Here is a 24,908-nt window from a genome sequence, read left to right on the forward strand (position 1 = left end):
CCCCTTAACAAAGGCTGAATAAGTACTGAATTGGCCAAAAAAGGGAGGGTGAGGGAAGGAATGTGAATCATGGAGTAGCAAAAAATCTCAAATAATCCCCGCACTGTGTTTCTAATACTTCCCATTAAGCCCGAGCTCCAAGGAATAGCTCACAGGCACTGGGGGTGGGGGTAGAGGTGGCGAGGGGGGAGGGAAAAGGAGCCCACTGCTGACAAATCCCAGGAAGGCATGAAAGGTCCTTGTCTGGTGAGGGAAAAAAAAGGGAGTCTCACAGGTCCCTGCTCCCTCTGCCTCCCTCCGTGACCCCAAGTCCCTTGTGATGCACAAAGTACAGCTCCCAGCCAGTGAGCCAAGAAATGCTGCCTTCCAATGCCCCCCACCTGGCAGCTACTGAGCAGATTCAAGTATGCTCAGGGTTGGATTCCAGAGAAAAAAGACAGGGGCTCTGCTGTCCCCAAGGGAGGGCAGCTTGTCCCTCCTCATGCCTCACTAGCCAGGGCAGAACCCCTCAAGCCAGTCTCCTCCCCCCTCCCTCCCCACCCTGTGCCCTCCACTTCCCTTTAATAGGTCTGAACCAGGACATGGTGCCAGGCCTGGCCTCCACTGAGAGGCTGGATCACGAGAGCCCTTCCCTTGGGAGCTCAGCCCACATTAAGTGCCAGGGAAATGTTTCCACAGATTAGTGCCTCCTGGGGTGGGACAGCAGCAGCAGGTGGCAGGAACAGGGCAGGGGAGGGAGCAAAGCCCAGGGAGCCCTTGGGAGGAGCCCAAGGACAGAGGCTTTCTTCTCAAGGCTCCAGCTTCCAGAACCAGGAGGTCTGGGATTCCTCCAAAGTCCCCTGCCTCAGTTTCACCCCTCAGTGACCAGGTGATGCTGCACAGATCACTTTATTTGACCAACTGTTGTGGTAATTATAGTAGTATGACAGTTTGCCTAAGTCCTGCTCCAGATGTAGAATAAATTGGAGGATAAAGGGAGGGATGCAGGGGCAGGAGAGGAGAGATGAAGAGCCAGCTAGATAATCCAAGCGGGGAGGAAGGGAAAGGAAGGTACAGCAAGAAGAAATATGCTGGCCCCCCTACTCCCCAGCCTAGTTCTTGGGTGAGTTCAGGAGACAGCAAGGCAGATGGGTGATGTATTACAATGTGGTTTTGACCAAAACTTCCATCAACATTGGCTTCCCCCTTGGGTTGGTCCTCACTCAGCATCAGGCACCCCTAATGCAGCTGGCTCCTCCACCCTACAGTTCGTGCTGGTGAGGAACCAGCACCCAGTCTCTGTCAGCATTCTGGATAAACTCAAAGATGAACTTCACCTGGGTCTCATAGGCTTGGACTGAGATTTTCTCATTGCGTCCGTGGATGCTGAGGGAAAGAGATTTGGGGGAAGAGAAGAGAGAGCCAACTGCTGTGGTCAAGTGTTATTACAGAGTACCCGCACCGCACATCATCTGAAGCACTGGCCTTGGACCCTCCAGAGGCAGGAAGTGGGCAAGGTGGGAGGGGCCCTTAGCGAGAAGTGAAGCTTCATGTGACATGTTGATCATCTCTCCAGGATCCATGCCCATGGCAAAGAACAGTGGGGATAGATGATGATGAACTCCTGGGGAGTCCAAAATCATCTCCTCCTCTGAAATCCATTCAATAATTTCTCCTCTGAGGGGAAATTATCTTTCTAATTCTCTTTCTCTTAAGGCCAGAGTCCCCAGCTAGACTCTAAGCCAGCACCCCCCTTGCCCCCCCCCCCCCACATTACTAGGCGAACAAGAGGATAGGAAGGGCAAATGCCCAGGGTACCTATGGGGTTCTCTGCTTCACCTAGGGACTTCCCCATCGGATGTCAGGCCCGCAACCTGCCTCCACACAACACCACAACACAATGCAACAGATGACCAGACCACACATGTAACTTCAAAGATGAAAGCAAATAAAGAGTAGTACCTGCCCCACCCCCATTAAAAAACAAACAAAAACAACCCGTGAAAGCTGTTCTTAAGCAAATATTCAAATATTTTCATGCTGTTGGAAAGTGACTTATGGTGGAGAATCAGGTCTGAATGTGATGAGAAGACAGGTAAGTGGAAATCATCTCCCCACACTCCCAAGACCGAAAATGTGCTGAAGAACCCACAAAGTAGTAAGTCACACACAGGAGTCAGAATTAGTGATCACGTCTTAGACCCCTATAGCGTGTTTTCTTCTGAGAATTCAAAACACGAGCCCAGCTTTGACCTCATGTGTGTCTGTATTTCACCGAGTGGTAATCGAGAACTCTGGAGTCTCCCCATTTTAGGCAGAAATGAGGTCCAGAGGGTAAGCACTCTCCGAAAGGGAGGAAGAGCTGAGACTGGCACCCAAGGGTGCTAATTCCCCCAGGTTCTCTGCAATCATCTGATTATCTCCATCTCTGAAAAATAGTGGCCAATTCCCACAAATTCTGGGGAGTGGCAAGACTGCAACGAGGAAAGTTGGCCAGTTGGCTTCTACTGTGTCTCTACTTTGTGCAAACCTTGGCTCTCCTCCATTCTGTGGACTGTCAGGAGAACAGGCTGGGAAAGGGACAGGTCAGGTGCATCTCCTCTCCCCCCTATTATTAAACCTATTCCACTCACTCACCCATAGGAGCCCTGAGGCTGCAGGTAGACGGGGTTGAACCGGTAGATGCCAGTGGTAAGGTTCGTATAGTGTCTGCTGTCTGTGTTGCCAATGCAAATACCTAGAAAGGGAAGATGCAGAGGAATGGGGCTTTATGTGAGCAACCAAGACAAGGCAGTGGTGGGAGGTGGGCTGGCTGGAAAATTAAGCCCCAGGGTCACTAGAGAATAATGCCTGGGCCCTCCTGGGAAGCTGCAGCTATGAATTTTTGTCCTTCAGGCTACCCATTCTCAAAACTTTACTAAAACACCATTTCAGCCAGAAACATGGCATTTTCTCCCAAGAACATTAGCGAGCTATCCCTTGAATGTACCAAAGCTAAGTGCCCTCTCTCTGTGGTGACCAGGGAGGCTGATATCTTCATTTCATATGTAGCCAGACTGTTTCAGAAATCTAGGTATCACTTCTTTATTGTCTGAGCTTTCTTGTATATCACCCTAGGTCAGAAATAAACACTCTCTGGGGAACTTTACTGCTGTAACATGCAATCTTCTTAGAGCAGAACATAATTTCCTGTTATTTTTGTCCTCTGGAGGATGACTGTCTTCCTAGAGTCAAACCTCAGGTTTGGAAAGTCCCATGATACTCTCGAATGTCCCACTCTCCTGAAAGTAGCAGGTTGCCACAGTCCCCAGCTGGCGCTGGGATTTGTCCTCAGTAGGAGTATTCTTTGGGAAAAGACCCCCTGGAGCATCAATTAAAGTGTGGTGGTGGGGCCGGCCCCGTGGCCGTGGCCGAGTGGTTAAGTTCGCGTGCTCCGCTTCAGTGGCCCAGAGTTTTGCCAGTTCAAATCCTGGGCGCAGACATGGCACCGCTCATCAGGCCATGCTGAGGCAGCATCCCACATGCCACAGCTGGAAGGACCCACAACTAACAACACACAACTATGTACCAGGGGGCTTTGGGGAGAAAAAGGAAAAATAAAACCTTTAAAAAAATAAAATAAAATAAAATAAAGTGGGGTGGCGTGATTTGCAATGGTAATTTGTTTTGTTCTACTTTCCACTCCTGGTTTTAAATGGATAATTAGGCCCTTCACAATTCCTTGCTTTAGGGATTTCTGCCAATTGATGTCTGCTTATCTTTTTTCCGTACAAGCCTAACTCTGTTGATGGGATTATGGCAGGTGCCCCAGAAGTGAGAGTGTAAAGGAGGGAGCCTTTGAGGGCCAAGAGAGAACAACTCTGGAACTGTGAGGGCCAGGATCCCTGGACGGTGGGGACCCAGGCCCTGCTCTGTGGCAGGAGTCCAAGGAAGTGGCAGACCTCAGAGGGGATGGCTGCCTGGTGTGTTCAGGGAGGATCTTAGGTTTAGAATCAAAGATCCACACCCCAGACAGGCCAGGGAATCAGTGTAAATCTTCAACCTGAAGTGACTTTGTGGCTGGGACAATGGATGTCTCAGAGGTAACCACAACGACCGATGACCACCGGCTAAGGGATCCCAATGCTACGTTGTTGCTTAAGACCCCGAGGGCCCAATCCAAGGTGGGGGCCGTGGGGTGCTTGGAGACCTCAATAACATCTGAGGTTGAATTTCCTGAGGAGTGGGTCAGATTTAAGTTGATTGAAAAAAACAAGTCTGCTTTTTTCATGCCTGAGGAATTTGGAGATAACAGAATTTCACCCTAAGCTCTTTAAGGAGCCATGCCTAGCAAAGGGGCAGGTCCTAAGTAGGAGCTTAGAAAATAAGGGAATCCACAATTAAACCCACATAGAAGGAAACTGAACACAGGTCTTAATATCAGAGCATCTTCTCTTGACATCACAGACTGAAGAATCCCAAACTGTGGTCAGCCTTCATCTGGTGTCAGAATCCCCCAGGCTATTTGTTTAAAAGGTGATTCCTGGTTCCTCTCCAGACATGGTTAACCCGAATCTTTGGGAGTGGGTCTAGGTAGTCTGCATTTTAATAAGCTCTCTAAATGATCCTCTTTCACTCTTAAATTTGAGAACCGCTGTCCACACAGCACAGATTTGGAAGGTATGGTGGAAGACTGGGGATAGGTCCCAGAGGTGCCGCTGCTGGGAGAGATGAAGGGAGTTGATGCCAACAGTAGAGCCAGGAGGCATGTCTGGGCTGCGGTTCAGAGGTCTGCTGCTGAGCTGGTGTCCTAGAACAGATCAGAACCAGACTGGGGGGAATGTGGCCCGCTCTGTGGCTCCTCCAGAGGAGGGGAATCAGGGCCAACCCTCTCCTCCATACCAGAGTGGCTGGCCTGGGTTAAGCAAGGACCTGGGCTTGACTGACCTAATTTATTGTTTCTGCTCCTTTCCTGTTTGCTTTCTCACTTCCACTCGGAGGGGAAAATACAGTTCCAGTCTCATCAGGTGGGGAAGCAGCCAGCTGTTTCCAGGCTGAACAGCTGGGGTGGGGGTGGGGCAGTGGACACTGGAGAGGAAACAGGCACAGCCCCCACCTCCCTCCAGCCACAGCTGACGAAGTCATTACCTGGGACAACAATGTGGACCTCCGGGAAGACGGACTGGATGGTCTGGCGGAGCAGCTGGTAGCCGAAAGCCTGAGAGTCAGAGGGGCTGTTGGGCAGGGGGTCAACGGCATTCAGCACGTGGAACTGGACCCTGTCATCAGCCACAATGTTCTTGACGAGTTCTAGGACCTCAAGGGGGCAAACAGAGGGAGTTTGATTTCTTGCTCATCTGCTATCCAAGTACCATATGAATTTAAACAGTCCTGATTTCTCTCCAGCAAGGCAAGGCCCTGGTGTTGACAGAGACGCATTTTAGCACCAGGACCTCAATTTCAGCCGACTGACCATAGGAGACAGACGAGCTAGGTGTTCCTGCGAAGCATCTACAGCATGGAAGATATAGGTTAATGTTCGGGGCCTTGCCTCACAGCCAAGAGGCAGGTGGGGAAGTGGAAAATCAGGAAATTACGCAGCCTTCCCCTTGGGTTGTGAACCACCGGCTGGGTGAAATCATAGAAGAAACAGCCGAATGGCAATTTCAACCACCTGGAGGCAGGGGGCTAGACGTGATGACTTCACTTCAACCTGGGACAGTCTCAGACAGGTGATGAAAGGGTCACACACTGTCCTCCCCTCTCTGGACATCCCTGCTTCCTGTTTGTAACCAACTGCACCAGAGCCAGGAAGATGAGCTCAGAGACACAAAGTGAGGAGCTGAGGGACTGCATTTGTCACCCACTAACTGCCCCGGGGAACTCTAGGGTGGGTTTGGATGCATTTAACTGTTTTTCCAAATTGTTTTTCTCCCTTTTGTTACGTTAAGGAGATGCAATCACCAATCTCCACGAACCAGACTAAGCCTCACCACTGTGACCTTTGCTTTTGCCTTATGTTTAAGGCTAAGATCTCTCCAGGAGGAGCTTAGGCTTTATTACCATCACCTGCAGTGTGTGTGGAAGCATTTCCCAACTGAGCCTGTGCAAGCCAACACCCACCTCTCCCTTTCGAATATTCATTTCCTATCCAAAATAAAAGGTCCCTGCTTCCCTTTGTTTGGAGACACCATGACTCTGGAAATGATTCCTCGTGGTCTCCTGTTTGCTGCAAATACACTTTACTTTGTGAGACAACCACTTCTGGTGGAGAGTCTGATTTAACTCACCAGGAGGGAACCCACTTTGGTTTTGGTAACAGATTCAAGTTTTCTCTTTGGCTCCTTTCCTCAGGAAAGAACCTGAGGAAGCTCCTAGAAAATTCAGTCTGACATGACTAGAGCTGAATCCAGCCAAAGTCCTGGTCTGAGGCAGGATGTAGAGCAGACGCTGAGGATCAGGTCCCACACAGCCATGTGGGACTGGCCCAGAAGCTTGGCTTACGTTGGCCCCTCAAAGCCACCCAGCCACCAAGGGAAAGCCCCAGCACAGTCTCAACCCATCTGATCAGCAGGTGCCTTGTACTGCCTCTGCCCTAGACAGGGGAGCATCCCACGGGGGACATTATCTCAAGAGTACTCCTTTTGGGTCAGTGTCCCCTCGAAGCATGCTAGGAGCTGAGTCTGGAAAGGAAATGAGGGCTCCTACTTTTGGCTTAGACACCACCATTTGAGCCAAACCAAATCCCCTGCTGTTGGATTGGGGGGAGGTCAACTCACTCATGAGAGCTTATCTTCACTCTAGCACTTACGTTCCAAATACTGTGATGTAAGAATTATATATAGTTTTGATATATTCTAGACCCACTGGGACGTTCCTGAAGTCATTTCCTATAAGGTGAGTTGGGACTGTGCCCTCTGCCCCAAATTACTTACTGCCCCCAGAAATTCAAGAGGCACACAAATTGCACCCTCCTCAGTGAGAGGCCACAAGAGCCCGTTTCCCACTAGCTGCTGGCCAGGTCCTGCCTCTAGGGCAGAGCTGTCTCTACCTCATTTCTATATTTCCAGCACCAAGAACATAAAAGGCATGAAATTTAAAAGATGTGAACCAATCAAAATAACAGGAGTCTTCTCACTAAGTAACTTGCCCAGGGTTACACAGCAGTATGGCTGAGCTGGGTATCTGAACCCGGTCGGTCTGACTTCACAAGGACAAGGCGTAACTGCTTCCAAGGTACCTATAGGTTGAGATGGTGAGGAGTAGAGCCAGAAAGAGGGCGGAGTTTGAAGGAAGAGTATTTGAAGAATACTGAATTTGAAAGAAGGATATGAAATGGATGGAGAAAAGGCAAAAGGCAGTCTGAGAATGGAAAGGGGCACACAAAAACCGAGGAGTGACGCCAAACTTTGTGCCTTGGACAGCCGCTTACTGTTGTGTGACCTCGGGCAAGCTCCTTAACCCCGTGCTCATCTGTTAACCTGTGGATAATAGCAGCATCTACCTGGTGAGCGGTCGTGACCACTACTGAAATATATGCGACATGCCTAGGCAGCGCCTGGCACAGAGAAAAGGCTCAATAAATGTCAGCCGTTACTTGTTTTGAAGAGGGGGGCACCCTGGGTAGTGATCAGAGGCACAAGGATGAGACCAGGAGGAGGGACTTGTCAACAGTACGAGGACGTCTAAGGTCACTTTAGAGCACATTGAGCTCTCTCTCCTCTGAGCTCCCACAGCCCTTATAGCACACGCCCACACCATTATGTTAGTCTCTGTTTCCTCTTTAGATATATTTTCCTCTCAAGTGACTGGTAAATTTGTTGAAGGCAAGGACAACGGATACTTAAAAATTGGTAAGGTCTTTAGAATGATAAATCCAGCTTGTCCTGCTGTGAGGCTGCTCATTAGAACATCCACGGCAGCTAGCAGCCCACCTGTGCTTGTAAACTTCCAGCGGCAAGGGGCTCACCCTCCTGTGCCATATGCCATCCCACCTTTGAGCAACTCGGTTATGAATGTCATCCTTATAACGAACTGAGATACGGCTTCCTGTCGCATCTGACCCCTCTCATTTTTTTTGTTTTGATATTATATATACTCTACAGGATATAACATAGTACTAGACACATCATAAATGCTCAGCAGAATCTCACCTTTGTCGAAATTAGAGGGCTGTGCTCTTGCTGCCTGGATGCTGTTCCCCAGGTCTTTGCTCCTCCTCAGGTCTCAGTATAAACGCCTCCTCAGAGAGCAGCCCACTGTTCCACCCCCACCCCACAACCACCTTGTGACACACCATCCTATGGTTTTCTTTATGGTACTCATCTCTTAAAAAATCGCCTTGTTCATTTGTTTCATTACTTGCTTAGTGCTGTCTTCCCTACTAGAATGTAAGTGCCATTAGAATGCGAATCTTGACCGTCTTGTTCACCATTTTCCCAAGTGCTTAGAAGCACTTAGAATGTCTAGCCCACAGTAGCCACTTAGTGAATGAACAAATCAAGGAAGGAAGGAGTCTTCTGTACAACATGCTAGATAGGTGGGCATCCAGCCTCCGAGGAGCTCATTACCATCCAAGGTGCCATATTCCAAAACTCCCCTTTAAGGGGGGGGCTCATCTTAAGCACCTCCCAGCGGCCTAATTTGTACTCCTTGAGGCCCATTCAGAACAAATCTTCCTTTCCACATAGTAGCCTATTCCATTTCTGAAGACTCTTGCTCCTCATAGGCAGGTGCTGGAGACCTAGTGAGATGCACGACATGAGGGAGACCAGGTAAAGATGGAGGAACAGGATTCTGGGAGCCGTTTATGTTCCCACCAGATCCAGCCCAAGGCTCTGCAGCCTCTGCCGTCAGAGCAGCAGGGAGTGTCCCTGATTCGTGGCACTGGGCACGAGGGAGAGGAGTGATGAGGACAAAGGGGCGCTGTGCGTCCGGGATGATGGAGGCTTTCCATTCTTCACTGGGGCAGGGGGGCAGGATGGCCCAAGGACTCCAGGGATCTCATCAGACAGACAGGGAAGGAAGGCCGCTGTTGCCGGGGACTAGAGGAGGGAAGAGTGCCAGCACCTAGGGAGATGAAAGCCCCGGCTCGTGGAAAACAGGCCTTGGAAAGGGCATGGAGTTGGGAGTGAGGCTGGAAAAACACTGGTGGAAAGACGCTCAATGAGGGAAACTGAGTGATTTCCTGGCCCCATGAGCCCAGGGAGAGCACAAAGGTTGGCGCTCGATGAAAAGCAGCAGAGCACAGGGCTCCCACTGGTCCCAGGCCCTGCGAATGCCTGTTCTCCTCCCTGCCCTGCAACGAGGGGTGTGCCTCCCACCCTGTGTGAGGACAAACAAAACCCTCCATGGGGAACGGCTGAGGGAGAAGGGACCAGAGTCTAGGTGTGGCTGGCCAGAGACTCAGGAAACCCCTCCTGCCCGGAGCCCTGCTTCGTCCTTGAGCGCATTATCCCTCGGACAGATGTCGGGTGGGCTCTTTTGATCATGCTGTGAAGGATTAGATTCACCTTTTGAATTCTTCTTAGCTTACCTGATGTTTAAAGGAGCTGCTCTTTCCTGTAGATGCCAAACATTCTGTATAACTTCTACTCACCCCTTGGATTTCAGCTCAAATGTCACCTAGTCAGGGAAGCCTGGCCTGACCCCACACAAGGTCTGGTCGGTCCCTTGTTATAGTCTCTAACAGCACCCGTCCCTTTTCCTATAGTCTCTAAAGGCACCATCCCCTTGTCATAGGACTTAAGTTCATTTTAATAATTTTTAAATTGATGTTTGTAGCAGACCACTGCAAGGCTGTGCTCAACCCTCTCCTCTCCTCATTTTTAACTTTTTTTTTTTGAGGAAGATCAGCCCTGAGCTAACATCCACTGCCAATCCTCCTCCTTTTGCTAGGGAAGACTGGCCCTGAGCCAACATCCGTGCCCATCTTCCTCTACTCTATGTGGCACGCCTACTGCAGCATGGCCCGACAAGTGGTGCGTAGGTCTGCACCCGGGATCCAAACTGATGAACCCTGGGCCACCGAAGCAGAATGTGAGCACTCAACCGCTGTGCCATCGGGCCGGCCCCACTCTCCTCTCCTAATTGCACACGTCCTTCACATGGGATTTTTTTTTTTTTAAGACTATTTTTTTTTAAGATTTTATTTTTTCCTTTTTTTCCCCAAAGCCCCCTGGTACATAGTTGTATATTCTTCGTTGTGGGTCCTTCTAGTTGTGGTATGTGGGACGCTGCCTCAGCGTGGCCTGATGAGCAGTGCCATGTCCACGCCCAGGATTCGAACCAACGAAACACTGGGCCGCCTGCAGCGGAGCGCGCGAACTTAACCACTTGGCCACGGGGCCAGCCCCTCACATGGGATTTTATTGACTCTAGAGGTTTCAATTCTGTTAATAACTCTCTAGCCTCTACCTCCAGTTCATTCTCTCTCTGGACCTGAGGTACTTATAATTGCCTATTAATATATTCTAAGTGTCTTGATCTTCTAAACTATCGTGTTTCTCTGCGAACTTGTTCTTCTTTCCGAACTCCCGAACTTGCTTAAAGGCATCAGCACCTGGCCAACTACCCGGGTTAAAACCCCTAGAGTCATCCTGCCCTCACCCCCCATCTGTCACACACCACGCCCTGAGCCCTCTCCCACACCTCTGGCAGGTGCCCCCGTCACCACCCCATGTCTACCACCTCCACTTAGACCTTCATGCCCACTGCCCGAGACGCTGCAACCGCTTCCTAACTGTCTCTTCCCGCCCCGGCTCTTCCTCTGCATTGCCACCAGCGCTGTCCCCCTAGAAGCAAATCTGAGCACAGCACAGCCCTGTTTGGAGACCGTCACAGTTCCCTCCTGTCCACAGATCAGATCTCCAACTCCTCAGCGTGGCACCAAGGCCTTGATCCGCTTTCATCTCCCATCACTTCTCCCCAGTTTATCCTACTCTTTAGAGGATACTCCTTATCCTTACTTTAGCCTTACTCTGACTGCCTTACTTCTAGAAAAGTGCTATTTGTCTTTTAAGTCCCAGCTGAAATTTCTAGTGGTCAGAAGACTTTCTTGACCCTCAGAGGTAGCATCAGTCCCCTTCCTTGCACTGGTCCTACGGTAATTTGTTCATCCCAATTGTTACGATCAGTGTGGTGGCTAGAAGCACAGACTCTGGAACTGGACTCCTAGAAGTGCTGTCCTGGGCACGTTCCTTACCTGCACTGTTGATGTGTGCCTCTGTTTTCCCTGTGAAAGGGGGAGAACACAGCTCCTACGTCATAGGGTGGCTGTGGGGATTCTATGAGTGTGTGTCTACCTTAGAACAGCCCCCAACGCCCAGCAAGCCCACTGTGTGTGTTTGCCCCAGCATTCATGTCCCATCCGCACCCCGCGAGACTCCAAGTTCCTGAAACCAGAGATGGCCCACCCTGGCCAAGTACCTGGCACACGAAGACTCTGAAAAGTGCTGGCTGAGCAAATGAGAGGCCGGGCCAGCCCTGGGATTGCAGCTACACCAAGGTCCCCAGGGCCACCCTTCCTGATGCTGGACTAGTTGTCGGGACATATGGCACGTACCTGCTGGACTGTCTGTGCAGGGTGAATCCGGAAGTTGACTGTAGCCTGGGCCACCGAGGGGATGACGTTCACCTAGAGAGAGAAGCACAAACTCTGGCCTGATCCAATCTCAAGTCCCCTACGCCTGAGCCCTGCCCAGGAAACGTCAACTACCACCAGGAGGAGGGAAGGAAGCAATCTGATTTAAAGGTCCTGGGCTTACTTGTTTCAGCCTGCCCCTTGGCTTCCTTCTCTGGGCCCTTCCCATGTGGTTATGTTCAGAGCTAGAGGTCTGTCTCTGCTTCAGGCCAGACCTTCAGGCTTCTGGGAGCTGGAGGGGGTCACAGAGAGCTGCTCAGAGCAGAAGTGCTTTCTCTGACCCAGACGTCTGTTTCGGCACCGTGCAGGGCCATTGGCAGTCTTCCATGTGCGCTCTTTCCCAGGGTCCCCAGTGGTCAGTGTTAGTGCCCTCTGGACAGGGCACCCAGAGCCTCTGCAGTCCCCCATGATGGCATGTTTGATCCCTGAGGGGGATGATGGTGCTGGTGGTGGTTTCTCATGTCCAGCTGTGAAATTTGACTCTGCCTGGCCTGACTAGGAAGAACCCAGGACTAACTGGAGAAGAGAGTTAAGCTATGAAGGGATTTTTCCTCAGAGGCCATGAGAGAACCGACTCCTCAGTTGCATGTCTTTCTTTGAAGTGGTATGCTGCAAAAAGGCACCGGACTACGAATAGGAGAACTGGGCTGTTACAAATTAGCTGTGTGGTTTTGAATAATTACCACCTTTTTGTGCCTCTGTTTTTCAACTGGCAATTGGAGCAATAACGCTCACAGAGCTGTCAGGTGGATCAAGCGGAGGAACAAATGGGAAAGCACTCTGGATAGATAAAAGCACCATTCCAACGCAAGGACACAGTACGATTATTTTGGTGAACACTCTAGGCAGCTGGTGAAGACGGCTTGGGCCTGGCTGACACTGGACACTCCAGTTACGCCGGGAATTAATTCTGAGGCACCAATCACGTGTACTCAACCTGGGCTCCAGATCACCAGATGTCCAAAGGCCACGGTGTGTTCTAGGTCAGTGTGCTCCTCGAAGTGGGGCTGGTAGTACTGGTAGTAACAGGAATGGTCTCACTCCTTTCAAGATCTGAGAGAGACCAGGCCCAGGCTAACGAGTGTGGCTGTGGCTTGTTCCTTTAAACAGAGATGTCCCTAAGTGGGCAATCCAACTGGAAGTAGACCAATTTGCTGAAAAGCAGTTCTTGGAATAAAAATTTTTCAGTGTTGATTCCCCTGAAACTTATTTCTATGCAAGTAAGCCTCATATAGAATTTACATTTTCTAAGGCCACTCAATATTTAGTGTATTTCGGGAGAGGACAATGTGTATATTTTAAGTGTGGTATAGATCACAAACGTTCTAGATTTTATAAATGGCAGGTAAGTTTCTCTCTTTCAATTCAGCATAACACTAGGGGAAAATACATTAATCATTCATTAAATTTGTTAGGTAGACAAATCTTTCAAAATATGAGAAAGAATAATAAAAAGATCCTTGGTGGTAGAAAGGTTAGAAACCTTTAGTCTACATGACCAAAATGCTAGGTAAATACATAACACGTTGAATGAGTATTAACTCCCAAATAACTCCTCCTCCTGACACTAGTATAATGGTTGTTTTGCTTTTTTGTGTGTGTGAGGAAGACTGGCCCTGAGCTAACATCCATGCCCATCTTCCTCTATTTTATTTGTGGGACGCCTACCACAGCATGGCTTGCCAAGCGGTGCCATGTCCGCACCCGGGATCCGAACCAGTGAACCCTGAGCCACCAAAGCGGAGCGCACAAACTTAACCGCTACGCCACTGGGCTGGCCCGTAATGGTTGTTTTCTGGAAGGAGTACAGACCCGAAGAACCTGAGGGGGCTGTGAACCCCATACATTACACATATACAAAATCTGGCCAGCAATTTCAGAGGTTCTGTAGACCTCAGCTAGAACACTTGTTCTTGAGGGTTAACCAACTGATGACAGAGGACAGTTCAGCTCTGGGCCTTCCTATTACTCAAACTGTAAGCAGAGGAGGAAGGAGGAGCCAGAGATAAAGCCAAAGGATGGAGGTGTAGGTGGGCATCGAGGAAAAGGTGTCTGGGAGGAACCAGGCAATATTACCTTGATCCCTGCCTTGAACATGGTGACTGCTGTGGTGGTCCTGACCAGTGCGCTGGTTATCTTATTCCTCTCCATTAACCTAAAGCAAAAGGACTAAGGTCAGATGTTAGGAAGAACTGTCTAATATGCAGAAAGAACTGATTGGAGGATCACCCACTTCCCTGAACCTTGGAGAGCTTTAAGACTAGGAGGGACATCCTAGAGATGAATTAGATATAGTGCCTTGTGGCTGAGGGACAGTTAGTCAGGCCCAGGTAAGCCAAAGTGAGGGGCCGAGGGGCTGGGGAAATTTGGGGTGGGGGATGTGAGGGAAAGAAAGACAAAACTTTACCTGCTTACAAGGGGCCGAAATAACCACAGGTTGCTCAGCACTATATTGATAGGGAAGGGAAACTGGAAGGGAAAGAACCAGGTCAGTAAGACGTCAGAGGGGTCAGTACGAGATGACCACTGTACCCGAGGCCTGGGTCTCTCCCTGCTTGAGATCTCCCTTAGGTCTTGGCTCCGCCACTGGACGGGAATAGGTCACAGAAGGCAGAGCACTGTGAACCTAGGGCCTTTTCATTACTCTAAAGGCTACTTCTCTGACACTCTTTCTTCCTCTTCTACAGCTGATCAGGAGCCGGCAAGACTCTTTCCCACACCTCATTTGCCAGCTGCTGCAATGCCATCTTCAATGGCCCGCCTCCAAACATGTTTGGCATTGGCGTCTGCTCCAGTCTGGAAGAGAAATGAAGTTCTCAAGACTTACCTAACCCCAGTCAAAGATCACGGTCTGAAGAGAAGGAGGGAGAGAGGATGTTGCAACAGGCCTGGCCAGGACATCTCCCACTCACCTCTCTATCACCTCTACCAACCCAACCACTCCAAGATCTCAAGGCACAAGCTGGACCACCTCTTCTCCACCAGCAGGAGCTATCCCTGTCTACCAATCCGAGTTAGCGCACCCTCCTCTCATGGCACCTCCCACACTGTGGCAGAACTGTGAGTTCCTGGAGGAGAGAGATTGCTCTCCCCCACCGTACATCACGGGGCACAGAGCCCCGAACACGGTAGATGGTCAGCTAAATATTTAACTGAATAAAGATAGTTCTTCTTCCCACTTTATAAGAAAACCCAGGCAGAGGTGAGCTCCGCTGTCACAGACCCTGCTGTCCTCACCCACAGCCAGCTGCCTTTACTTGTCTTTCTTCTTTTGCGGGGGCAGGTGGAAAAGTCACACAACTCTACCCGTCATAGCCATTTTCGATTTCTGACTCCTGTTCTGCACTTTGCACTCCTCCAGCTACCTGATCCAGCTTTCCCCTGCTGGTCTTGCCTGCCATGTGGACACATCCCCTGCTGCGTCTCCCTGTTGCCTGGGTGCTGCAGCCCTCTCCTCCCTGAGGCCCCACCATGGCTTCTCAGCCAGCTTCAGGGTGGGAAGCTTAGCCTCTTCAAAGTCAAAGTGAGAAAGTGCCAGGTCTTCCACGGTGAGTCTGGCAAGGGAGCAGGGCCGGGAGCCGCTTACCGGCTGACAGCAGCTGCGAGGATGCCAATGCTTGTCTCCTCTGGAGGAGCTGAAGAGTGGCCTGGAGTCATGTTCACTTGCAGCTCGAGGTTAAGCATACCCTTCTCTGAGACGGCAACCCTGCAGGAGAGGATCAGAGAGGGCCCTCCTGACTTCCTCCTGCCCTGAATTATGCCATGGCCCACAGGCCCGTCTGCACAGTGGTCTAGGGGGCTGGGAGATCGGCTTCATGCCGCTTAAAAATATCTAGACTAGAGGAGGAAGGGACGGGGGAGCCCAAACTTGGCTGAAGCTCAGTGACTAAAGCAAGAGGAATTAAAAGAAGCTGTCTCAGCATAGCTCACAGATCCCAGGCTGCTGTCATCTCACATGGGGTGAGAATGCCTTCCAGGTGGGAGACAGCGTGCTTTACTCACATGGCAAAGGGCTTCTTGAGGTTGGGAACGAGACCATCTAGGATGAAGCTACCCTCGTCCACGATGAAGGCCAGCTGGATGCCCCTCGCCTGTAGCAGGGCTGAGATCTTCTGAGCTCCATTCGCCCCTGACACCTGCAGACATGGCCCCCAAAGCCACAGTCCTTCTCAGCCAGACCTCCAAAGACAGCTAGTGGACCCCTTCAGCTTAGCAAGGGGCTCCAGAACCGCGCCGCCCAGTCTCCTTCCTGCGGGGCAGGGTCGTAGACAATCCTGCCTCACCTAGAATCCTAGAATGTCAGAGCTGTAAGACCCTTCATTTCACAAATGAAGAAACTGGGACTAGGAGAATGAAATGACTTTCCCAGGGTCAAAGTAAGTGGCGTCACTGGAAATAAAACACATTCATTGAGCTCTCTGTTAATTCTCTTTCCATCACACCAGTGTTTCTCAAGGTGTAAATTGATGGCCCACCTGCGGGCCTCTGATATATCAGGGAGTTTGTCAAAAATTCAGGTCTACGCAAATCACTAAGTGAAAGAAGACAATATGAAAAGGCTACATACTGTCTGATTCCAACTATGTGACATTTTGGACAAGGAAAAACTATGGAGACAGTAAAAAGATGCGTGGCTGCCAGGGTCCGGGAGAAGGAGACGGATGAACAGAGCACAGAGGGTTTCAAGGTCAATGAAAATACTCTGCATGATACCATAATGATAGATACATGTTGTTATACACTTATGCAAACCCACAGAACACGGGCCGGCCTGGTGGTGCAGCGGTTAAGTGCACGTGATCTACTTCAGCAGCCCAGGGTTCCCCGGTTCGGATCCCAGGTACGGACACGGCACCGCTCGGCACGCCATGCTGTGGCAGGCGTCCCACGTATAAAGTAGAGGAAGATGGGCACCGATGTTAGCTCAGGGCCAGTCTTCCTCAGCAAAAAGAGGAGGACTGGCAGCAGATGTTAGCTCAGGGCTAATCTTAATCAAAAAAAGAAAAGACAAGAAAAAAAAAAACCCATAGAACATACAACACCAAGAGTGAACCCTAATGTAAACTATGGACTTTGGGGGATGATGATGTGTCAATGTAGTTTCATCAGTTGTAACAAATGTACCACTCTGGCGGGGGATGTTGATAATGGGGGAAGGCTATGCACGTATGCGGGTAGGAGGTATAAGGGAAATCTCTATACCTTCTTCTCAATTTTGCTGTGAACCGAAAACTGCTCTAAAAAAGTAAAACCCTTTAAAAACAAATTCAGATCTAGGGCCCAGGGCCCAGGAATCTGCATTATGGTCAAGGGCCTTAGATGGTTCTGGCACACAAATACACACAGAAGTCAGCAGACCACACCACATCCTGGAGACCCTGCAGCTGGGGAGCAAACTGGACTAGGGTGAAGCCCTCCCCCCACCACCAACAGGGGTCCCAGAGATAGACGTGGGGTGAACAGGCTCCACCTCTTCATCATGGCCCAGAGCAATGAAGAAGGACCTTCGGGGGACGTAGCTTCTGATCAGCAGGAGCTCCAAGGCCTGCAGAATTGCCTGTGGGACAGAAGCACAACAGAAGAGGGGAAAGGCTTATTATCTAAGTGGGGATACCAGGGCATCAGAAACATTCAGCTGCCTGCATCAGGGCTGGTGGGACTAGGATCAGACAGACTCTCTTTATTTTTATTTATTTATTTTTTTGCGAGGAAGATTGGCCCTGAGCTAACATCTGTGCCAATCTTCCTCTATTTTGCATGTGGAACGCCACCACAGCATGGCTTGATGACCAGTGTGTAGGTCCCCGCACAGGATCCAAACCTGCAAACCCTGGGCCACTGAAGCAGAGCGCGTGAACTTAATGACGACACCACTGGACCGGCCCCCAGATAGACTCTTTACAGAGAACAAATTCATAGGGTCCTGGGGGAGAGGATGTAGGGAAGCACAGCTCTGCATAAAAACTTTCACTACCTGGAGAAAACATAACTTTATCAATGTCAGAGCTGGGAAGGTCCCTGGGGATCATCTACTCTAATGCCTACTGCATCGTTGAGAAATCAAGGTCCAGAAAAGGAAGCGAGAGGCTGACGGCTGGAGCCCACATCTCCTAGAGCTAAAGCTCATTCTACATAGCCTCCTGCCTCCCAGGGGTCAGCCAACTGCCCCCATCCTGAGGGCCCCAAGGCAGAGGGAACACGGCATTTCAGACCATGACAGAGTTCTTGTTGTCCAGTGTGCCTCGACCATAGATGAAGCCATCACGCTCCAACCCAGAGAACGGGGGCACCTCCCAGCCTTCATCAGGGGCAGGCACCACGTCAATGTGAGCCAGCAGCATGTAGGGCTGCAAGTTGGGGTCCGAGCCTTGGACAGTGAACAGGTGGCTGTACTCTCCCACGACTTCATGCTGGATAAAGCTGGTTTTGAAAACTGTAGGAAAGACTAGAGGCAAAGGGATAAAAAGCAGGGAGAGAAAGCCAGATTTAACAGTTTCCTTTGGTTTTCTTACCATTTGATGAAAAGTGCCTTTTTTTGCTGAGGAAGATTTTCCCTGAGCTAACATCTGTTGCCAATCTTCCTCTTTTTTTTGTCAGCCACCACCACAGCATGGCCACTGACAGACAAGTGTTATAGGTCTGCTCCTGGGAACCAAACTTGGACCACTGAAGCAGAGTGCCACAAAACTGACCACTAGGCCACCAGGGCTGGCCCCATTTTTTTCATTTTTAAACATGCAGCCTCCTTTAGGAAGCCCTCTGGGACAAAGCCAGACTGATTTGTGATTTGCCCAGATGACCGTGGAATTCCTCTTCCCTGTATTTTCATGTGCTGTAACTATGTACTAACATGCACATCAGGACGCAACCACTATGACAGTCAATAGCTCAAGATCTGGCTTTGTCCAACCTGTAACATGTTAGCACAAATACACGTTACAAGGCTGTGCAGACTACGGGTGTGTTAAATTTTGAGCATAGTAGGCCCCAGTATCCAACCACCAACCAAACATGACTCTTAAATGTATTAAAAAAATTAGAGATATTTTTCTCACAAAAAACTGTTGGGGGGCCATCCCGGTGACAGAGTGGTTAAGTTCACATGCTCAGCTTTAGTGGCCCGGGGTTCGCAGGTTTGGATCCTAGGCATGGACCTACGCACCTCTCAGCAAGCCATGCTGTGGCAGTGTTCCACATACAAAAAATACAGGAAGATGGGCACATATGTTAGCTCAGAAAGAAGGAAGATTTGCAACAGATGTTAGCTCAGGACAAATCTTCCTCACCAAAAAAAAAAAAAGTTTGGGTTACATGGAGATAAAAGATTGTTCTGTCTAGCACAAGGACACACTTCTCTGTGCAGGTGTAGATGTTCCCAGGGTCAACAATTCGGGTTACAGATAGGTCTTAACACAGGTGGCCTTAACTATATAGGAGAAAGAACTTTTATTTCTCTCTGGGCTTTGTTGGAAGAATCCAAATACCTCTGTGGATACCTGAACAAAAACCGCAAGAAGAAAATGCTTTTATCTCGTCCGCCAGCTTCTCTAGTTTACTGTCACTGTATATTGATTTCCCTGTTTGTAAAGATTTCCAGCCCGGCCTCAGCCTGGTGCTGGGGACGGACCCCAGATCCACCCAGCCCAGAGCGTTAGAGCGGGGCTACCTGCCGCGCTGCGCCTGACAGCTGGGAAGTGGCTGTTTCTCATTTGATTTAGGAAGATGGCCTCACTACTGCCCAGGAGTTTTTCATGGCGGGGGCGGGAGGCTGTTCCAAGTCTCCTTGTTTTCCCTCGACCCATCGTTCCTCAGCTCCTGGGTGGTGGGGCGAGGGCAGAAGACTGAAGTGACAGCTCCCAGTCACTGCCCGGCAGCTCAGAAACATGCCGGTGATGAACCTTCAGCAGGGCCTGCGCAGGCGGGGGGCCTGGGTGCGTGTACAGAGGGAGGGCAGGGAGGAGCACGGGTCTTGTTCTGGCAACTTGCACAGGAAGAAGGAATTCTTAGTCCTACCTTTTGATTATATCATATTTATCAACCGACGCATATTTAGGACAAAGATTGGGAGAGTTCAGACTCCAGCCCAACAGCTGCATGCCTTAGTTCTTCAAAGGGCAAATTCAGAGTTTGTATTCTGCCTCCATTCTCACTCCTGGATGCTCCCTTCTGTACCCCCTCACTACAGACGCACTCAAAATAGGCCCGTGGGAATTAGACTGCCCACTGCTCAGTCACAAAATAACCTTTATCACCTTGTAAAAGAATCGTGTCCGCATGCTACCTCCCACCCCTTCCACAGCTTGTGGCTAACCTTCATGGATGTATTCTCCAAACTCAGCCAGGGCTGTCGTGTTGAACTCGTTGGGGCTGAAAGACACTGTTGGAATCTGGATAGCACCTGTCAGAGTCAGATCGTCAGAGACGCAAGATTGCAGATGATAACAACCACTGGTTTTCCCACAGCCCTCTGCGCAGAAGTAGTTCTTTTGCATTCACTATCTTATTGTGGAGGGCAAAACCACCCCGTGAGACAGGCACTGCTGTCTTCCCTAATTCAAAGGAGGGAAACAAACTTAGAGAGGTCAGGCGAGCTGCTCAAGACGGTCCAGAAACAAGCAGCAGAACCGAGATTTAAACCCAAGTCTTTGGGGTTTATTTAGGCTGATATGGTTATCTTTTTTTCATTTCAATTTTCTTTTAATTGGTAACACTTCCACTCTCTCTCACTCTTTTTTTTAAAGATTGGCACCTGCGCTAACATTCTGTTGCCAATCTTTTTTTGTTTTTCTCCTCCCCAGAGCCCCCCGGTACATAGTTGTATGTTCTAGTTGTGAGTGCGTCTGGTTGATCTATGTGGGACGCCACCTCAGCATAGCCCAATGAGCGGTGCCACGTCCGCGCCCAGGATCCGAACCAGAGAAACAGGTTTCGCCGAATCGGAGCGCTCCATCTTAACCACTTGGCCATGGGGCCGGCCCCTAGGCTAATATGGTTCTTAAAGATAAAGCCCAACAAAAGATATGAATCAGTATTCGCAAAGAAGGGACACTGACTAACAAGATGCTGAGCCTCACTAGGATCAGGAACACAAGAAAATAATAAGGTAACACTTTACATCTAACAAGATAGGTAAAACTGACAAGGATTTTAAACTGACAAGAATTATAAAACTGAAAGAATTATAAAAACAGATAATATCAAGTATTGGCAAAGATGCAGGGAAACAGAATCCTTTATCACATTGAGATCTGAATAGCAACTGGTGCTGCCATCACAAAGAATAACCAGGCAGGACTATAATTTACTGCACCTTACCGTCTCCTCCTGAGCGTGTATACTCAAGTCAATATAGGAAATTATATCCTAATCACTGTTATTGTCAGCCCCCAAGCTCTCAGTCACTCCCCCTCATTTAGAGGAGTTTAGCTCCTGGCTCCTGTCACTAACACTATGAAGGCAGTACCTGAGAGTTACTGTAAAAATTGGCGACTATCCTAATGACTTAAGTGGTTGACCCGTGCCCATGTAAAATTTATATATTAGAGACAGAGTCAGGAAGGAATGGATTAATTCATTCTCCATCACCCTCAGGCTTAAGGTACTGATTCCCTTCAAGCTGAATGCCACGATTTGCCCCATAGAGTAGCCATGGGCAGCAAACATAGATCCATACAGCTGTCCAAGAAGGTTCCCAATGAAGAAGTCAATTTAGATCCATCCTTGAAAAAGAGAAAGGCACAAGGAAAAAAGGGCACTGACCAGAACTCGAGTTCACAAGCCGATGAAGCAAGATCTCCTGAAGCAACATCCCCTGACGCCAGATCCCCTGAAGCAAGATCCCTGTACGGGCCACCAGAAATGATGCGGGGTTGGTGAGCCGAGAAGTCGAAAGAAAGATTTCTTGGACTCTCAAGGTCTGGCAGTAGTGCTCTTTTATTCAGAGAACAGTGTGGAATAGCATGAGGACAGGACCAATGGGCAGTAAAGAGCTGCTGCTGCATGGGGACACGACCCACAGGCAGGAGGAGCTGCTGCATGGGGAGAGGACCCACGGGCAGGAGGAGCTGCTGCTGCCGCTGCAAACATGGGTTGATGGGGCCGGCCTGGTGGCGCAGCAGTTAAGTTTGCACGTTCCGCTTCTTGGAGGCCTGGGATTCACTGGTTTGGATCCTCGGTGAGGACATGGCACCGCTTGGCATGCCACGCTGTGGTAGGCATCCCACATATAAAGTAGAGGAAGATGGGCATGGATGTTAGCTCAGGGCCAGTCTTCCTCAGCAAAAAGAGGAGGACTGGCAGTAGTTAGCTCAGGGCTAATCTTCCTCAAAAACAAAACAAAACAAAAACAAAAACATGGGTTGAGAGTAGGGCTAAATTTAAGGCATAGGTATGTGAGTTATCTCTTTACAAGACAAGGGAAAGAATATGTAAAAAGAGTTGTTAAAATGGTATCAGGGCAGGTGGGGTCTGGTTATTGGGTGGTCCTATAACTTTAGATAAGAATCAAACCAGATCAAGTAAATGGCAGAAGCCACCACCTTAAATATTATCTTTAGCTAAAGACAAAGGAGGACATTGGTGGTGGGGGGAGTCAGCTACATGAGGTCACCAGACAAGCACAACAAGCAAGACTTAAGTCCTTGCCGTCCCCATTAAGAGTTTCTAGACATAAGGTCATCCCCCCTTCCCCCTGGTGCAGAGAGGGAGACACCCCCCACAGATGGAGACTTCCTTCACAAATGCAAATATCTCTCATCAAAGGGCAAGCAAATTCCACTCCTCAGAGCCTCCTTCTCATCTGCAGTTTTTAACAGTAACCAGCCTAAAATAATCCTCATCAAAACCACCATCCCTTTGAGGACCCCAAGGAGCACATCGGCCTGGGATGTGGCACGAATGGGGCTCTGTGTGTCTGGTGTGCAGAGAGTGGGCTGACTCCTTCAGACGGCCCAGCAGACCAAGGCCAGCTACTTGGGCCCATGGCGCCTGGGAAGGGGTGGACTTTGGAGCTCCCAAACCAGCTCCTCAGTCCTAAATAGGCTGACCTGCTCCTACCCAGATGTTTCAGTTCCTGAACTGCCAACAGGCTCAGGCCTTGGGGCCGTAAAGGCCTTACACTCTTCAAGAGTTCCACTGTCAAATGTGACCACCACTGGGAGGGGAGACACAATGAATTATGAGAATATCTCACCAGATAGCTAACCAAAAACACAGTGGAACAAATGCCCCCAGGGCAGCTTGAAGTCAAGGGAGGGCCTCTGAAGGAAAAACTTACTTCTGTACTCAGTTTTGCTAAGGACCAACCTACACCATAGACCATAAGCCAAGGTCAAAACAGATTAAATAAACCACCTACATGAGAGGCAGAGGCGAGAGCTGAGCTCAGGTTCTGCCCCTGCTCAGAGTTGTAAGCCATGCTGTTAGGAGTTCCCTACTTTAGGGTCCTATCTAGCTTTTGGTTTCTTCGTGCAAAGAGACTCCAGCGAGCAGCTGCCCAGTGCCTCTCAGAGAACTACTTACCCTGGACGCTTTGGGAAGGTCCTGCTCTGCCTCCCAGGCCTGTCACTCCAGCACACACACAATTTATGTTTAACCACGCGGGTGAGCTTTGCTCCCTGACCTGCCTGCACATGTCTATGTACGCAGTTTCTTTTAATCCATTGTTAATGAAAGCCTCAGGGTGAGGAAGGCTCCCATTGTCCCACAGGATCTAGCATTCAACAGAAACTTTTGTCTCGGAAAATGCAGATTCAGAAAATAAACGAGTTTTTAGCCTTGTTTTGAGGTCTAGGGGAGAGATGTCCTTTAATTAGGAGAGGAAATTAGGACTGTCCCACACTGCAGTAACATCCCACACTCCTTCTTCGAGCCGTCTGGTGCCCAGTGGGTCCTATAGGCACTACATGTTTTCATCCAGTTCCCAGTCCTTGCTGTGGGGTCCTGGGAAAGACCATTTCACTGACTTAAGCCTCAATTTCCTGCCTCTGCAGATAAGATTAACATCCTTCAGTCTTAGGATATCCCAGAGATTTAACATAAGCGAAATCTTTCAAAGGTTAAAAATACAACTAAAAGGTGTTATAATCCTCGAGGCAAGCGGGGGCAGGGCAGGTGACGGCCATGCGAATAGGGACAAAGGCAGGGAACACTGGAGGCCTCGGAAGCCAGGTCTGGGGGACGAGTGGCGCCCCCCAAGCCAGGGCACGAGGTGCCGGGGCTAGGAGCAGCGGTCCTTCTAAGTCAGGAGAGCAGAGTCACGGGTTGGCCCGAGGAGACAGGGACCTATACCTGAGAACAGGTGTGCGAAGAGGACCCAGGCTCACCTTTCAGTCCTTCCTTCATCGCGACGCGCTCCCCTTGGCTGAACTCAGAAGGGACTCGCGACGCCCTCTGAGGCTCCTTGCCCCGCAGGCCCTTCGATCTGGAGACGGCGGCGATACCTAGCAGCAGCACGGCCGCCAGGGCCAGCACGCAGACGTACCCCCGAGCCATGCTTCTCTCCCGGCCCGCTGCCGCCGCGCCGCCGCCGACGTCTGGCACGAAATGCCCAGCCGCGCTCCTCGTTCTGCCTCTGCTCGGATTCCCGCAACTGCCTTAGCCCCACCCCATTCCCAGACCCGGCCAATCATCGTTTGCCTGGGGCTGCGGGACAACCAATCAACGAGATGTCCTCGCCCCAGGCCCGCAAGGCCTGTTGGGGGTTGTGGTTTCTCGCCCTGGAGGCGGCGGGGTTGCACCAGAGGTGATGTAGGGCTTCAGGCGAGAGGCGAGTCGTGTCTGTACTTGATCTTCTCCGTTGAGATACTTGAAAATCCCTTGCTATATGACAGCGAGTCAAATTAAAGGGGGGAAGAGCGAAATAAAATGAACGGAGCTTATGAGACCTTTCTCCGCTTCTCGCTTCCCCTAAAGCTTAGGACTGGACTACCATTCCTCCAGGTTCCGTGGGGGAGCTCTCCAGGCCCCTGGCTTGGCTTCATTTGAAATCGAAACAGTATTACTCTGTCTGTAGACATTGCGGTTTTCTTTATGAGTTTGATTGGCCTGTAATTTTTCATTTTTGTGTTGTCCTTTCTCGGATTTGGTATCAAGTGAACAGTAGCCTCAGAAATCGAATTTAGAGAATATGGTGGAGATTTATAGCTGCCCCCAGTATCCATTGCCCGTGCTTTCTAAGTAACAGGAATCCTGAGTTTGAGCTCAACGCACTGATACTCAGCTAAAAGACCACATTTCCCAGACCCTTTCAGCCAGGTTTTGCCGTGTGACTAAGTTTGGAGAATCAAAGATAAGCAGAAGTGTGGTGTGT

The 24,908-nt window shown here is 50.0% G+C and overlaps 1 protein-coding gene across 1 annotated transcript; it reads right to left on the minus strand.

Moving 5' to 3' along the window:
- Positions 1-872: 872 nt before the first annotated feature.
- Positions 873-24,141, minus strand: PM20D1 (peptidase M20 domain containing 1). The gene is made up of 13 exons (XM_046683560.1): positions 23,923-24,141; positions 19,911-19,997; positions 17,812-18,044; positions 17,070-17,156; positions 15,602-15,735; positions 15,186-15,305; positions 14,320-14,395; positions 14,007-14,068; positions 13,676-13,754; positions 11,522-11,593; positions 5,107-5,275; positions 2,617-2,716; positions 873-1,365 (listed from the first exon to the last, which is right to left on the minus strand). Exons 1-13 carry the CDS (start codon positions 24,089-24,091, stop codon positions 1,242-1,244), a joined length of 1,512 nt encoding a protein of 503 aa, XP_046539516.1. The 5' UTR covers positions 24,092-24,141; the 3' UTR covers positions 873-1,241.
- Between the last annotated feature and the right edge of the window lie 767 nt (positions 24,142-24,908).

The sequence above is a fragment of the Equus quagga genome, chromosome 13 (genome assembly GCF_021613505.1).
Source record: "Equus quagga isolate Etosha38 chromosome 13, UCLA_HA_Equagga_1.0, whole genome shotgun sequence".
Classification (NCBI taxonomy): domain Eukaryota; kingdom Metazoa; phylum Chordata; class Mammalia; order Perissodactyla; family Equidae; genus Equus; species Equus quagga.

Coding starts and splice junctions, on each gene's coding strand:
- PM20D1 (XM_046683560.1), bottom strand. CDS start 24,091: ATGGCTCGGGGGTACGTCTGCGTGCTGGCCCTGGCGGCCGTGCTGCTG. Junction 11,594..13,675: donor TGTTCAAGGCAGGGATCAAG/GTAATATTGCCT, acceptor TTCTCTCTCTAG/GTGAACGTCATCCCCTCGGT. Junction 2,717..5,106: donor GGTCCACATTGTTGTCCCAG/GTAATGACTTCG, acceptor TTCCCTTTCTAG/GTATTTGCATTGGCAACACA.